General features: G+C 37.2%; 2 protein-coding genes across 2 annotated transcripts; one reads left to right on the forward strand and one right to left on the reverse strand.

Moving 5' to 3' along the window:
• Positions 1-18: 18 nt before the first annotated feature.
• proser3 (proline and serine rich 3) lies at positions 19-7249 on the reverse strand. The gene is given in 15 exon segments (XM_056757661.1): positions 19-147; positions 257-338; positions 1314-1466; positions 1469-1487; positions 1620-1800; positions 2062-2528; positions 2714-2922; positions 3260-3393; positions 3845-3930; positions 4547-4632; positions 4835-4986; positions 5746-6026; positions 6426-6537; positions 6613-6683; positions 7153-7249. Coding segments are annotated over 14 exon segments (2040 nt in total). The 5' UTR covers positions 6633-6683; positions 7153-7249; the 3' UTR covers positions 19-89.
• A 75-nt stretch (positions 7250-7324) lies between these two features.
• Positions 7325-11714, forward strand: lin37 (lin-37 DREAM MuvB core complex component). Its single transcript, XM_056757007.1, has 10 exons — positions 7325-7407; positions 7873-7968; positions 8101-8167; positions 8761-8811; positions 8923-8952; positions 9649-9734; positions 9862-10019; positions 10169-10291; positions 11285-11358; positions 11457-11714. Exons 2-10 carry the CDS (start codon positions 7935-7937, stop codon positions 11533-11535), a joined length of 702 nt encoding a protein of 233 aa, XP_056612985.1. The 5' UTR covers positions 7325-7407; positions 7873-7934; the 3' UTR covers positions 11536-11714.
• Positions 11715-17458: the final 5744 nt, after the last annotated feature.

Below are 17458 nucleotides of genomic sequence, written 5' to 3' on the forward strand. Positions count from 1 at the left end.
GTCTTTATTTATAAATACATTTGAATCCACCTAAAAACACAAATAAATAACATGATAACATATTTTAAACACTCCTTTCAATATATAAATCATGTGCCTGTTGGAGGAGTCATTGGAAGAAACCGCTCAAACATCATGTCAACCTCACTGAAAAAAAGGAAAAATAATACATTTTGTACAATTGCACATTAGTTTTGGGTAATATGGCTTGTGTAGTGTAGAATATGCAGAGTTAAAAAAATGTTGGTTTTCTCACCAGAGTTGTTCCTTCATACATTTTCTTTGACGTCTGAGGACTTGCAATAAAGGATCATCTTCAAACTCTGTTCCATCCGAGTCTGTGTACAGAAATGTGACATCAGAATAATCTGGTTCCTAAAATCAGTAACTAAAAATGTAATGATTGACAAGCAAATTCGATTGTTTTAGGTAAATAAAGTTTTTTTGTGTATAAATTGTGTCTCGTTTGGAATATATTATTACTTTTCTTGCATACTCAAAATAAATCTAACACTGCCACACGTATTTATAAAAAAATAAAATGAATTTAAGTAAACTAATACTGCTCAAATAATGTGTTCAAGTGTGACCTTTCAAAAAGTCAGTCCTACTTTTTATTGCAAGTTCAGCTTTGACACTTGGGCTGTGTTCACATGTGACTTCTTTTTGAGAAGAAAAAGTTGACAATGGTGCTTTTTTAGTAAAAAAAAAAAAAGGTAGAAGCTTGTAGCGTCGTGTTTACAAATGACTTCGGAGGCAGCTTTTTACACAAAGGCAGCTCAGAGAAACAGATTCAGACTGGCTTCATAGGCAGCGTAACGGAAGACTACTTGAATTATAAACGAAGAGCGTCTTTGCATCAACCAATCACATATTTAAAAATGAAAATACTAATTTCCCACTAGTAATGCAATAAAAAGTCATTGAAAGTGAAAATTAAACTTAACTTAACATAAAATGTATACAAAACTATCCTCCAACCAACGTTTCGGCCGCCATTTGTTTTTGCAACATGATACTGCTCGACCATCACATTCCTCGCATGTTGTTATGGAAACGACAGCTCTCGCTACTCGCTTGTCATTGGTTAACTGTGATAAAGGTGCTTGACATAGGGCGATTTTCCCCAGCTCTAAGCTTTTTTCAACTCTGAGCTGCAGAAAAAGCACTAAGGACATTTTTGAAAACACAGTTTACTCCATAGGATTATAATGCAAAACAGATACTAGCAGCTTCAAAAAAGAAGTCAAATTTTAACATAGCCTAACGTGACCAAACACTTGCAGAAACGCCACTGCTGAGACCTTTCCTACCTTCTGCATCCTGCATAAGTTGATCTATGACCTCAAATGGTCGCTGCACGTCATTTAGAGGGGTGACAGGGGATTGTTGGGCTGGTGGTGGGGTAAATGCTGACGAAACTGATGAACTTGGAGTCTTGCACTGGGTCGGGGAATCAACGCCAAAAAAAGCACCTCAGAGACAACCTGTTAATGTCAAGAATGCAGCGTAGTAAAAACTATGACTCATGTCAGGTATTTTATACAAAAAATGGATTCTATATAGAAACATCTAATTACTTCTGAGGTGCATTTTAGACTTTAAACTAACACACAAACCTGTCCCAGAGCATTATGTATCGGTGAGGATGGCTCCAGACCTCCAGATCGTCCTGTATGTTTCGACCTTTGACCCTCTTCCTGGAAGCTGCTCTTTCCAATCACCTCCCTAGCTTTGCGACTGACCCCTTCATCACCTTTAGCCTGATGGGCCCTAACTGGACTGTCGCTCCGCTCAACACTATGTACACAAAGACATTCAGACAGTTTGATACAATAATACCACAAACAACCTTACCTATCATATAAATTATTATTATGTTGTAAAATAATTTTTTTCACAACAGAAATGTACAAAGATATCCCAGCCAAGTGTGATGCGATACAGTAACAAGCAATAAAAGCGAGAAAAAAATAAACAGTTTGATTGGCTGTAACTGTGTGACATCACCCTGCATTTTTACAATTATTGTTACACTTGGTGAGGACACATCAGAAATACCGTTCAGTTTTTTTCTTCCGACTTGGCGGAGCAGTCTTCTCACGCCTCTCAGTCTTCCCCTTGACTGTCGAGGCATTCTTCCCCTGAGTATCTGGCCAACTCCCCTCTGTGCTCTCAGAAGTCTGTGGGGATGGGGATGAGGATTTTTTCCTTCTGTGGTGCTCCTCTTTAGACTCTGCGATGTTGACCTGTGTTCCGATTTGTCTGTGATGTCTTGGTGGGACAGAAGTGGCTTCTATCTTAGTTTTCTCCCTTCTCCCGCTATGGTGAAGGGTATCCGGTTTGATTTTGGGGTTAGGTTGCTCCTGAGGATGGATGGTGGTATCAGGTTGGAGTCTGGAGGCACTTGGGCTTGAAATAGGTAGCGCCGGATCCGGGGTTGGAGGATCGAGGCTAGCGAGGGTAACTGGTGTAAATGCAAGATGTGATTTCTGAAGAGGCATGTTGCTTAAATGGCTGTGATGTGCCTACAAAAAGACAATAAATTTGATGTTCAATGTTCAACTATAACTTTTATTTGAATAAAATCAAATTATACATTATATACAGTGACATATGCTGACTTTGGCGCAGGCTTGAAAAACAGGTCCAGCAAACGATCAGAATAGTCAACATTAACCCAACCCTGATTTACATATTGTTTTTTGTTCACCTGGTTGGTTCCCACAGTTTGTGTCATTTGAACACGGAGAAAAGAACTCTGGGAAGAGGCGTCGTGACATGATTGCCTGGCCTGTTCCATTTTCCTCCTCAGACGCCACTGAAACAAAATGTCATCTTCACGTCGGACCCCAGACCCCACAGAACCAACAGCAGGTGTGCGAAAAGACGGTCCTTCAGAAAAACTGGGGTCTAAAATAACTTTAAAAAACAAAACAGAAACAGTGTGTGAGGCTCTAATATGCTTTTATTGTATTAATATAAATATACTGAATGCCTAATCAAATTGAATGCATTGCAAAGAAAGAAGCTTCTTTTTTATAAATGTTAGTTCAAACTTAGTTAAAAGGAAGTGTCCTTTCAAAATCGCTTATTCTGTATTTTTTCAGGAACTGTGGTTAGAGCTTCGGGTGCATCTTTAATACAGAAGTGCTTTTGCAATTTGCATCAAAAAGATGCACTGATAACAATTTTGCAGCAAGTGTAAAAAATTTCCACTACACTTGCTGAGGTGTTTTTGTCTTACACTGTTACTCACAGTTTGTTGAGGCAAGTAAAGTGGGCACAGATGGTTTTTGAATTGGCTCATCTACGCTGACAGGGGAAGAGAAATCGGAGTAACCCAAACCCTCAGAGCTGATAGGCATTGAACCGCTGCCGAGGGAATGCTCACTGAAAACACAACAATACAACTACTTAAAACTGCAATCAGTAACTAAAAAAAAAAAAATTATAATACTTGGAACACAAAATAAGATATTTTGAGAAATGTATTGTGTCCATACAATGGAGGTCAATGGGGTACAATGTTGTTTGGTTACCAAACTTCTTCAAAAAAACACGTTTTCTGTTTTCCATAAAACAAAATGTCATACAGGTATGACATGAAAGTAAGTAAATATTGCAAGAATTGTAATTTTTGAGTGAACTATTCCTAAAAGGTCATATATTACTAGTCAAATGTTAAGCTACACCTACATGCAGCAAGAAAGACCACCCCGTTACTAAAAACACTACAGCACAAGCTTGGCGCCCACCCTGAACATTCAGTACTGACACCAACGTTTATCATTGTGAAATGACATTTCCTCCCACCGGTCCAAAATTAAGTGTGTGGTCTCACCTCTTCTGAAGCAAACGGTTGGCCCGCTCCTGTAGCTGCAAGATCTCAGGTTCTTCTGTTTCACAGTGGGACACATCTGACAACGTCTGAAAAACATTTTGTGACCCATAAGATTATCAACTACAACAACACTGTCACTAGTAATAACTGTCACCATAAATGTCAAATACCACAGAGCTTTACGACCTAGTAATGACATTTAAGGACCTCCTCACGCCTGAGGATAGTTTTCACCGGACTCTCTATCAGGTGTGTTCAATCGTAACGTCCGGCATGTCAATACTGAGGAACTGGGCCAAGGGTTGCATACCCCCAGAATTTATAAATACATGAAGTTTGACACTTAGCAGACCTAACAGTGTGGTCTTATGTGGGAATGAGTTCTTCTTCCTTTCAAGTTAAGGCATTCTCGAGCGGTGCTGCTGCGCTTGCATTCGAAAACAGAGCCGAACATGGAAACAGGATGTTGAACAAAGCATTCGCATAATGTGTGTAGCACGGCAACACTGTAAATAATAAAGAGACGCCGATAGACGGCAACAGTCGTCCGGCACATTCTGTTACAGCAATAAAAGTCTTGTGTCTGGATTTCTAGAGACCTTTAGTTATAGGACATAACCTGTGACACCTTAAGGACACCTTAACATTAAGTGACCTGTACAACCTTTCAAGCAAAAATCTTTCACATTACACATAACTCACCAGCATGCTGAGGTCATCCATGTCTGTGAAATGAGATTTTGAGATGGGCCTGTGGGTGCTCAGAGCAACATTAAGGTCAGTGGACTCTGCAACACAAACACAAAGAATATACATTGTTTTTGAAAACATAACTTAAAAACAGGAGGTTTATATTTACAAGAATAATGACAAAAGCACACGTTTCGTGCAAAACATATATTAGGATATAGTGCTTAAATTTGGTGTTACAGGTGCGTTTCAAATTTGACAGACAGACAGAGCTTGTATTTAATAACCAGGTCATAAAACCTCTAGCATGTTTATCTGATGCTTGAGTCGGTGTTGAACTGGATGGTGGGGATGTGGACATCCACCAAAGTCCGCCATCTTCTTCCTCTGCAGCCTCACGCAGACGATCCTCTCGACTCTGTGGCTTTCCATAACGGAAACGCTCAATGTACCTACAGAAAGAAAGACTTTTGTTCATGAAGAGTGTCACGTGACAAATAAAAATGAAAAAATATTAAATGAGAACATCCTGACTCACTGTTCTTAGAATTATACTCTGTGGCAACATTATACTTTATTTATATCTTATGTGGATGACTTGCTGCTTACAATTGTGCAATAATTAGCACAAACGGTTTGGCAAAACCATTTTATGATTGACAACAACTTTAATAGACTGCAAATTTAAAAATCTCATTTTTGTCAGCCAGAAATACACACTTTTAGCTGAAGTGTATAAACTTTTGCTGACACACCTAGCATAATCTTTAAGGTTAAGTAGTGATATATGCTTTTGATATACTGTATCTGTTCAAACGATTTATAGTCAAAGATTCTGCACTTAACTTTAAATGCATAGTATTTTAAACCAAAACCAAAATGATTGTATTATTGATGTAGTAACTACACATCAAAGTGTGTCTGTATATGTGAGTACAAATGTTAAAGAGTGTTCTTCTGCAGATCCTGGGGCTCGAAACCGCCTTGTTGCAGTGTTGCAATAATACATTTTGTATGGTTATATTACATTATTTGCAATCCTGTTAAAAGTCTTGGCTCATTTACAATTTTCTATTTATATAAGAGACCAAATAGATTGTATGGCACGCTATTAGATATGCATTTATAAGTTGCACAATATTTTAAAGCAGTGTATTAACGGTCACAGAAGATCCAAAAGTCGTACCACGAAAATCATGAAATGTTCTTACTTTGCGAGCACAGAGGGCTCTTTCACCACAGTTGTTTCTCTAGCTAACATGTTTTTCGTGGTATACATCTGTGCTTCTGAGCAGGGAGAGGATGTAGTGTTGGATGTGGAATGGCTCAGGTCAGAAGAAGGCCAAGACTCTGAGAAGCATTCACTAGATGTTGGAGGGCAGAGGAGGACACTGTGTGATCCTTCATGAAAGACCGGATCCTCATTTTTCACAGGAAATTTGTGACGTTTTGGAGAAAGGGGTTTCTGAGTAAACCGGACAGGACTCAATGCCTGAAAAGTGCAGATCGTTATTTTCACAACTTACATTTTTGGGTTTGAGCACTTTGTCACCAGTTTTATCACATTCTAGCTGATCATTTGATATACAGATCCTGTGTTGATTACTACTTACAAAATGAACACGCCACTACATACACACACTATAAGACAGACTGTTTATTGTATTATAAGTTGACTCTTAAATAATAAAACGTATTGTTATATGATAAACAGTGAATATAATGTGACAAGTAAATATTACTAATGAAATGAAACTGGTCATCCAGGTTCTCTATGCATTTATTGAACATATACAGCATGCATACTAAATAATTCACATACAAATACTGAATGATAGTCTTATTAAAGAAATACATCACGTCAAATGTAATGCCAAGTCATTTCTCTTACCAGGCTTTTTTGCTGCTTTGGGATTTTTCTGGATCTAGTTGGGCTGTAGTGGCTCTTGGGCAATGGGGGGTCACGAGGAAAAGGATTCTGTCTTGTGAATACAGCTGCACCACTTTAAAAAGAAAAAAAGGGTTAAATTTGCATCAAACAGATTGATTTACGAGACAAAATATGCAATGCAACCCACCTTGACCTCATGCTGATCATAAACTGTTCTGTTCAAACCACAGAATGACAGGTCAGCATAATGCTCGAGTCCTTCAAAACAGACACAAAATATAACGAGATCTATATTATGATCTGAAGTACAGTATTTGTGCCTAAATGTCATTATGTTACTATAGAAGATAAAGGGATAACAGTAGATCATGACAATTCGGACAATTCAGTTTCGAAGAGCTCACTGTAATAATAACGGCTTAAAAGGTTTGTTCCGTGATTTAGAGAGCAATGTCTTTTACATCCAAGCTTTTGTAGGACATATGTATAAGGATGACGACATGTGACATATGAATGTTACAGTACTGTAAACTGCATCTTAACTATCGCGTGTTTACGTTAACGTTACTAAGGCAAACTGGCGTTGAACTCATATTAAGGCACCGTTTAATGTACAACGTGCTACTTGAAAAAAAAACGAATGCAAACATATCCGAATAGATCTACAATTGCGACACAATTTTGATGTATATTTATCATACCGATAAAGAAAAGTATCTCTGCTTACTTTTCAAATCGTGTGCCTGCGTTGAACTCTTGGAAATGTAGTCCGAACCCCATTTTGTTTACATTGTTTTCGAATGACGTTCAACAACCAACAGTCGTCGGTGTTTTGTGATCGACAGCGCTTTTAACCAATGAAAGTGATACACTCGTATCTGTCGTGTCCAATGACGAGCCAGGAATGTCCTTGCGCGCGGAAGAGGAATGTCGAAGAGAAAGACAGAATCGCCTCGTCAGTTTATCAGGCAACGGCTTTAGGGTAAAACTAGTGGAATTTAAAAAATATAAACTACGATCATTTTACTATTTTATTATTATTATATTAAGTAATGTGGTGCCGCGTTTTAATGTCGTTTAATTAGGATTTTCGTGGTTTTCTAACTAGCTAACGTCAGCTGTTTATGTCGTTGAAGCTGATTAGCAAAGTAATAGTCGTTTTGAGCATTTGTTTATCAAACGTGTCATTTAAAATGTATCTGGGGAGGTAATAGATGACAAAATATGAATAATATATAAATAGAGATAAATTATTATAAATATCATAGTTGTTGTATTTATAAAAACAGTATAATCTGTATTAAATATATGATATGGTCTTCCTAAGATTTCCTTTTGTGTTCTCACTGTCATGTATTGCAAATGAAAGAAAGTGATATAAAATAGCAGAATTTTCACTAAATCACCCAATGAATTCTGTATTAACTCCATATTACTAAATCATCAGGTTAATGACAGTAAAGGAAGAAAATCCTTTAGAAGAATCCAGAAGATTGGTTTGACGTTACAATGCTTCACTGTAAGATCAAGACAGAGAAAACAGGTGAGAGTCCACACCCTTTTTTGTTTGCACACACTGTGTTTTTGAGATGTGGTTGTATTATTGATGTAGTAACTACACATCAATGTGTGTCTGTATATGTGAGTATAAATGCTAAAGAGCGTTCTTCTGCAGATCCTGGGGCTCGAAACCGCCTTGATGCAGTGTTGCAAGGTCTGGTCGAAAGAAGTGACAGTGAGAGGTCGGTGCATTTAGTGCAATGAAAACTCTGTGATGAGTCCACCCATGTGTATTTAAATGTTTTGATCTGGTCTTCTGAAGATTTGGAATTACTCCGTTATTAAGCATACCAACACATAGTCCCATGTAAAGGATTTTGGGGATCTGTTTTTGCGGTCAATTGTTAGTTTTTAGTTGACATTAGTGATTGAGCAATGTAACAGATTACATAATGTGTCCTGGTATGACAAAAAACACAAAGGCGCAAAATCTTAGGTTCCCAGCATTCCAAATATTTTATCTGTCCATGCTGAAAGTTTCATTCTATAATGAAACTGAATATCGGAAGGTACACAAACATAGCAGCGGGTCTACAAAACGATCGAATCCCAAAGTTTAACAGTGTTTATTGGCACTCTTATATTGTTTATTGATGTACTTAATAGAGATCAACCATTCAGGGCATGTACAGGTTTCCAATTAAACTAATACTCTGTTACAGTACATCCTTCATTTGTTAGCTGTCTGAATAATTATTGGTAATTAACAAATTTCGGCTTTCATGAATAAGGACATGTGTAAAACCCCCAGCCTGTTCATCTGATTGTTCCTCAGAGAGCAGAATGAGGAGGATTCTGGGAAAATGGTGGCAGACACTTTGAGCAAGTATGCGTTTGATACGTTTTAAAAAATGTAAAATGTATTACAAATGTTACGTAACTTAAATTTAACAATCATGTGTAATGCAATTTGTTTTTTTTCTTTACTTTTTGACAGGGATTTATCACCTACCTCTGCTGGGAAAAGGTAAACAAAATCTTTACTGACCTTTGTCATAGATTGAAAGGGGTCGTATGGCACGGCTAAAACATTTGTTTTAGATCTAATGCAATGTGTATGCACGATTTTAGGGTCAAAAACGCAGTATTTTCCACATACCATGCATGTTTGTATCTCCTCTTTGAGAGCTCATTGCTCTGAAAAGCGAGGTGTGCTATGATTGGTCAGTTAACCTGTGTGTAGTGATTGGTCGAATACTCCAAGATGTAACGCCTTTTACCATATTTGGAGCATCAGGTTCGAAAGCATTGTACTGACCCACCTTTCTTGCGTAAATACATTTGGGCGGTCTTGGCCAAATCATACCACAAACTTACGTTGATTTGTGGGGGTGTGGCTACACGAGACGTTTCAAACAGGTCTGGGTGTGCATTCGCTTTTAGATAGAATGCATCTTTTGTTCTCGGCAATTTTATGTGTCTAATACATGCATGGGAAACTTATAACACACTTAGATACGTATTTGCGCCATATGGCCCCTTTAAATGGTTGAGTAATTATTGGCACTTTTATTTAATGATCACATTAATAATCAGGATAATAAATTAGTTTGACAAGGGGTATTAAGTGTATATGATAGGTACATTATTTTTCAAGCCACAAAAGTTGTTGAATTGTTACATGATGTGTCACATGCTTTTAATGCACTTTTGCTTCTCACAGGCCATCATCAAGATTCCCACAACACCGAAGGAAAAAGCGCAAGGAAATGGATGATGGTCTGGCTGAAACCAACCAGCTTAAACAGAGTAAGATAACATCTTTAAGATGAAACCTTCAAATGCTGTTTAAATTCGCCAGTGCATAAGAAAAGGTGTCGATCTTAGGTACTCAATATTTTTAACACATTTTTGCATTTTTCTTTTTCACCGTCAGATGCTTATATAATCAAGTTATTTGACCGCAGTGTGGACCTGGCACAGTTTAGTAATGCCACACCACTCTACCCCATCTGTCGTGCATGGATGAGAAACAACCCCTCCATGCGAGAGAGAACTGCCCCCAGCCCCCCTCACAGCTCCGGGGAGGAAGAGGTATTCAATAGCATGTACATGAAAATATTGTAAAATGTTCAACTGCCCAACACTGTGCGCATCTGTTGATCATGTCATTCAAACCCCTAATGGCTTTCTTTGATTTTAAGAAAAAAATCTAATTTGTCTTTTTATTCCTATTTTATTAGATGAATGACATGCTAAATGGAAAAAGTCAGAATGTCTACAGGCTTCCTCCACCTGTCTGTCCAAAATCTGGTGAACCTGTAAATCTCAGAATTCCACCTGTAGAAAAGGCTGCAGAGAGCCAGGTAAACTCTGTCATGTTTCACGCATCAGTTTTTAGTGTTGTAAACTTTGTGCTTTGCAGGAAATTTCAAAGAATAGTTTGACTTGTTAGATCAAGTACTATGACATGAACTATGACTTGGCCAAAATGAACCAAGGTAAAGATCCAGTACAGATAATAAGTTCTTGCACTTTTTCTTGCTAGGTCTTTCTTTGACAGGAAAATAACTTTGTCTGATCCTCAAAAGATATTCATACCTGTTGTGAGCCAAGCACACAGCACATAAAGATAGAGGCAGGCAACAAAGTGATGACAGGAGAAAATAATCTCAATTGTGTTTGATGAGGAAAGTCTTTGTCTTGAATGCTGAAATTAATCTCACAAAAAAGGGTTTCAGGTGTCAAGGAGTTAAAACATAATGCTGGAGACAACAAAGTTTTTCTCAATGCAATTGCTCGGGTCTTACCTCTAGGTATTATTTACTGCATTGCTGCAAATGAGGCAACGCTAGTAGGCCTCTTAGACAATACTGGATTAGAATGGGCTCTTAAAACATTGAAACTGTGTGTAACTTTCTATCATATTAAAAGGATATTTGCTGCAAGAATATTTACTATATAGTGAAAGTATATTAGCTCATTATGATTATACATAGGTGATTATGTGTGTACTGGTGCATAGTAGTGGATATAGGTGAAATTCGTATCAATATAATTTGTTATATAAAGGTGCTCATTCAGTATAATTCATAATATAAAGGTGCTCTGTCTGTTTTTGCCTAGAAACAGGTCTAACTAGAAATCAGATGTAAAATGTCAAAGGGGATAATACACAAAAAATTGCTTTTTAAGAAACTTGGTTACAACAATCCTTTACTTATACAGATAGAATGATGACATTCAGAATGGAATAAACACAGTTTGCATATCGAATTATGATTGGTCTTCCATAAAACATGTATTTGCATATCTTTGCCTTTTTATTTTGTAACACTAATGGTGTTATTTATTTGCAGTCCATAGATACTGAAGCAGGGTCCTCCCCTCTTATCTTCAGTCACATCAAGCGTTGGAAGAAAATCAGACAGAAGTATGAAACGTTCATTATTTACTGTAAAATGATCATATTCTATATATACTTGTGTATTTGTTGTTATATGTTTATAATTTGATTCTTATGTGTTTTAGGTGGAAGGAAGCCTCCAATAAGAATCAACTAAGATACAGTGAGAGCATAAAAATTCTAAAGGAAATGTATGAGCGCTAGATCTAGTAAAACAGGGTATCTGATGAATGTTGATGTGTTTGGTAGTGAGGAAACGGCATGTTCTGACATGAAGCCTTAAATGACAGTTGCAAAAAATACTTGGAAATTTAGAATCAAACTAAATACATGTAAACAACTTTGTAGTCTTTGTTTTTCTCTTGAAATAAATCTGTTTTACTGAACAAGTTTTGCTTGTGTTTCATATTTTTACTATTCATAGTAAGTAATATAGTAGTTCAAAAACTAGATAGGTACAATTTCTGAAGAAAATGTGAGTGATGCTTTCGTTGCAAACCGCTGAACTGGGCACTAGGGTGATAACACATTAAGCAACGGATGAATCTAACCAACCCCTATTTCTCTACAATGTCCTTATGCAGAGATATACATATTGCTTAACGGTTACTAGGCTAATATGTTTGGTTTCTAGGGGTGTGGTTTGGCATCTGCAATTGATAATATTCTAACCTATGAGTGAAACGATCCACCCCCCGTGTCTCTACGATGTTCCTATGCAGAGATATAGGTTTTACAAAATTGTTGCCAGGATAACCGGTTTTGTTGCTATGGGCGTGGCTTCGTAGCTTAATGAACTTCTTGGGCCACTGATTGGTTGCCTGAGTAAAAGGAGCCCACCCCCTTGTCTCTGCGACACTCTGTTACAAAGATATCCACCTGGACTTTTTATAATGGGAGTCAATGGGATTGGTCGCTGTAAATGGTTGCTATGGGTGTGGCTTAATGGCTTCATGTTGATCATCTATCATCAAAATTATACGGAAATTTTGGGAGGCTCTTACACCCCAGGGGTTAAACTTACACCCCATTGTGATGTATGCTCTTTCAGAGACAGTCCACGTCTTCAAATGTGGTAACCTGCAGGGGTGGTTCAAGTTTTTTTAACTTACAAAGAAATGAAGGGTCTGTATTTTTTATGGTAGGTTATTTTAACTGATAGAGACAGAATATAAGAAAATCAGGGAATTTTTTTTTACATACAGATTCTAAATTGATTTGCATTTCAGTCAATGAAATAAGTATTTGATCCCCTACCAACTAGCAAGAATTCTGGCTCCATAGATATGGGTCACAGATCAGTCCTGTCACTTTAAGAAAGTACTCCTAAATCACCTTGTTATGTACGTAGAAGATGCCTGCCAACGAAATCTGTCATTTCAACCTCTCCACCACAGTGGTCCAGACCAAATAGGTCTTAAAGGATGTCAGGGACAAGATTGTAGAACTGCACAAACTTTGAATAGGCTACAGAGAGAAGCATGGTGAGAAGGAGACAACTGTTGATAAGATTATTTGGAAATGAAGAAATTCTAAATAACTATCAAATGGCCTTGTTCTGGAACTCCCTGCAAGATTTCCCCAGTGGAGTAAAGATGATCATGAGAAAGGTTAAAGATCAGCCCAGAATTACACGGAAGAAGCCTGTTCATGATTTCAAGAGAGTTGGGACCAAAGCAGAGAGCAAACCATTGGTAACACGCTATGCCACAATAGATTGAAATCCTGAAGCACCCGCACGATCCTCCTGCCCAAGACGGCCTGTCTGAAGTTTGACAATGAACATAAAAATATCTTAAAAAAAAAAGAAAATCTGTGAAGGAGGCTAAAAGTTCAATTTACTGAGCGACAGCCAAAAAAGTTTAAAGATTGACAGAGGTGTGCATTAAAATGTATCCTGATACATGTGCAAACCTGTTAACCAACTGTCACAAGTGTTGTACCTCTGTGCTTGCGAACAAGGGTTTCTCCACGAGTACAAGTACAAAGTTAAGTTTTGCTCGGGGTCAAATACTTATTTCACTGACTGGAATGCACATCAATTTATATCCTTTATATGTAACAGAGTCAAGCCAGTGAAGTGCTGAGCAAGTATGTAAACCTCACTTCTCTGCTTCAAGGACTCTCTAGCGACAGACGCTAGAGACTGCGGTCTTTAGCCTCCTCGCTAGAGCGCCCGACTCCCGTGCAGGTTCGAAGCCCGCCTGGAGCAGGTGCGGTTCGTTCCGTCACATATATAAAATAATCCCTGATATCTTTTAAATATTTTGTCTATATCAGTTAAAATAAACCCACCATAAAAATTAAATACCATTCATTTCTTTGTAAGCAGACAAACTCACAAAATCAGCAGGGGATCAAATACTTAATTCCCTCACTTTAGTTAGTTCTCTGGTCATTTCAAAACGAAGCCAGCCAATAGCTCTGTTAATCTCCTTAGTTTCAATGGCGACGCTGATTTTCCAACTCGCAACAGTTTAGAATAATAGTCAGAGCCGTCGTAAGGGCTGTGCCAGGTGTGCGACCGGACGGGGCCTTGCGCCTGACCTGAATTTTAGTGGGTTTTCAGCTTCTCATCCATCAAAATAAAATTCTGATGTGTCTTCCTTTATCTATAATTTCATAACACATGAAAATATGTGTAACATTGTATTAATTTCGATATGTACGTGTGCGTTGTATGTACGTAGCTGCTCGCTCTGAGGAAGTATAAACAATGTCGGATGCAGCACGAGAGCGTTATCGATTTCATCAAAATGAGTCAGGGGGCGTAAAAAGGAAAAGAAAGAAGAGCTTCAGAAAAAACTAAGAGAACCAATTCGATAAACGCACGAGGGGGTAATATACAAAGGACAAGGTAAAACATGGCGGAGTGACAGGAACACAGCCTAAACTACACTGGACAAGACAAAATACTTGTTCTATAAACACCATTCACTGTGCTGTGTTTTTTTGCTCCTGTAGGCTGCTATGGAACAATGCACATTGTGAAAAGTGCTATATAAATGAACTTTTATTGAATTGAATTAAACTTAAGAGAAACATTGAAATGGTGGACACATAACTGGACTAAACTACACTGAACTCAAACAGGAACTCACCACATGAAACGAAATAAACCAGCACAGGACATAAAACACAGGGGCATTAAATAAGGGATCAAATCAAGAGGGAACAGGTGTAGGGCATGAATCAATAGCAATAATGAGGAAATCAGGGGGCGGGGACAAAGATGATACCGGAGAGTATGGAAGGCAATAAGGGGCATAATTGCCTCTCTTCACATAAAACATGAGGATCTGCCATGGTTCTGCCTCTTTATGTCTTGTCTTTCTTGGTCTTTTCTCGGACCTTGACACATTAGCTATTTTTCGAAGCACTTTGACTATTATTTTGGCAAATCAAAAATATATATTTTACATTTAAATTCTGTTGAAAAGTAACTATGTTCTTACAATGCAGAATGCATTTTTCATGTTTTAAGATTTAAAATCGTCAGTTGTTTCCTGAAACAGGCCTAGTTATACCATAACAGTGTTTAACTATATGATTCAGACATGATGTGTCTCCAACAACTCAATCAGAACATTGGAAATATCAACAAAAGTTATAAAATTCCTCTAATCTACACACATTGCTTTGTGTGTTACCTATTTTTTTTCTATTAGCATGAGTTGTTGTCACTCACTGTTTCGTGTACATGTCTTTAAAATATTGTATTGCCTTCCTAAATCTTTTTTTAAATTACACTCAACAAAAGTTGTTCTGAAGTGATATGTAGAAATGTTACCGCCCTTACATGCCACACGTGCTGCACTCGCTGTTGAGTAAACCTAAGTGAATCTAAATAAGTCGTCACTCTTTTGGTAGATTTTTGGAGTTAAAGTTACACGTTGCCTATTTCTAGCACTATCATTCATTTTCCCCATAATCTAATAAGTATGCAAAAGACACACATTAAGGAAATTTAATATTGGTTATTCTCCTTTTTAGTTACATGTAAGTACTGACTTATGAAAGCTAAAATACAGTAATCCATGACTGATCTCAGTGATGGCATCAGCACAGTTATTGCTCAATGAATGATGTTACACACATCATGGCTGCTCTACTAAGGCCACAAGCACCACTCTTCTAAATGAAGGAAACCACAAAACTCAAGAATATAACAAATTTGTTCAAGATAAATGAACATTACGCACAAGCAATCCTTTATCTTTCCTGAAAACACACAAAATAACATTTAAAATATAAATTAATTTTATGCTTACAATGCTGCCATGCATTAAGTACAAATACTGTGTAGTAGAGTAGGCGGGGCGAGACCGTGGTTCGAGTCCGGTGAGTAATTGTGAATTAGCGCCAGCTGTGTGCACACCGGGCTCGAATCACGTAGGAGATAGGGAGCATATAAAAGGAACGAGCGACCGGACCGTCGAAGAAAGAGGACCGGGAACATGTTTGTATTTGTATTTGTATTTGTATTTGTGTTATGTTCGCCGGCGGTCGTCCGTGAGGGGCCGCCGGCTATTATTACTTTATTAAATGTTTGAATGACTTCCGGTTCCCGACTCCTTCCTTTTAATGAATCTTATTACATACTGTTATTCACATTAACTTGTGAAAATGTAAGTTAGTACAATTTTTAGAAAATAAGTATACACTAATTTTTGTGTTTAATTAGTATGTTCATTTACCGTTTAGCTTCATATTTGTAAAAAAGTTATAGTTTTATTAAGTTTAATAAAAGATGTTTAATTATAAAGCTAAATTCCTCAGGCGCAAGTTAGACTCCTATACTCTCTCTTATCATATAGGGCTTAATCAGCACCTTCACATAAAAGTATTGCCAAGTAAGTAGAATATAAATTTTAAATTATATTTGAAAGTTTCTTTGAAATTATCCAATCGGTTTTTGGTTGTAAGTTGTTGGTAGTAAATAATTAACATTACCATAACAGTATATATACTTATCATATCAACTTACATTTCAACTCAATTGTAAAAGGAGACGTTGTGCAGGACTGGGAGAATCCTTTAGAAAAAAAATCAAAATTACTGAAAAATCTTTTATACTTTAAACACAATTTTTGTTTCTACTCAATTCTTGATTCATGGTCTATATTTAGCTCCAATTTTGTTTCTGTCTATAATTTGTTCAGCCGTTAAAGATGTCTACCCTTTGAGCACAATGTCAGGAGACTGGCCTATTTGTCATCATTGACCACAAATCATTTTGGCTAATACCTGCTGTATGAATTAACAAACCAAATTTATTTTGATAACATTTTGTCAGCATTGTCCTCAGGGGATATATGCCACATTTTGTGCATCGCAGCCAAATGACCTGAGATGAGTTTAAAAAAAGTAGCCTTTTAAATTAATTAATATCGAAATTAATATTTTTGAAGGTAATGCTAACTATGACTCAGTTGACTTTATACTTGGTATGGACGATAGAATCAAATCAGTTCTATGACACTACAAAAAAGTTAAAACCCTAATGGCTATCCAAAAAATAGGGATGTTTCACACAGGAAGTCCTAAAAATAAAACCTCAAAGAATGTGCAATCCCCCAGGGTCAACTTTCACCAAGGTTCCCTGCCCCAACAATTTTGTGTCATTCCCAAAAATGGAAATTCATGTTTTCATCACCAGGACAAAGAAAATGACCTCTCAATTGGAGATGTTACAAATCTGGTTGTTTTGGTGCTCATTGCTCTGTAGTGCCGACCAGACCTAGCAAGACAATATACACACATTCTCTTTCCGCAGATTTGTAACATCTCCTATTGAGAGGTCATTTTCTTTGTCCTGGTGATGGAAACAGGAATTTTCAGGAATTTTAATGTTTTTTTCCCTTCTAATATGTGAATAAAGCTCAACAACCTTTTGATGGATATTGCAGATCATTTTTATAGGCTTCTCTGCACATTTACCAACGATGCTGAGAGAGAGTGTAGGAGTCTTACTTGAAACCAGAGGAATTTACCTTTATAAAACTTCATAAAAAAATGTACTAACTTACATTTACACAAGTTAATGTTAATTATTTGTACTTAATGCATGACAGCATTGTAAGCATTTACACAAAACAGTGAGTGACAACAAATCCTGCTTATAAAA

This window comes from Triplophysa dalaica, chromosome 9 (assembly GCF_015846415.1).
Source record: "Triplophysa dalaica isolate WHDGS20190420 chromosome 9, ASM1584641v1, whole genome shotgun sequence".
NCBI lineage: Eukaryota > Metazoa > Chordata > Actinopteri > Cypriniformes > Nemacheilidae > Triplophysa > Triplophysa dalaica.

Coding starts and splice junctions, on each gene's coding strand:
- lin37 (XM_056757007.1), top strand. CDS start 7,935: ATGCTTCACTGTAAGATCAAGACAGAGAAAACAG. Junction 8,812..8,922: donor GTGGCAGACACTTTGAGCAA/GTATGCGTTTGA, acceptor ACTTTTTGACAG/GGATTTATCACCTACCTCTG. Junction 10,020..10,168: donor ACAGCTCCGGGGAGGAAGAG/GTATTCAATAGC, acceptor CTATTTTATTAG/ATGAATGACATGCTAAATGG.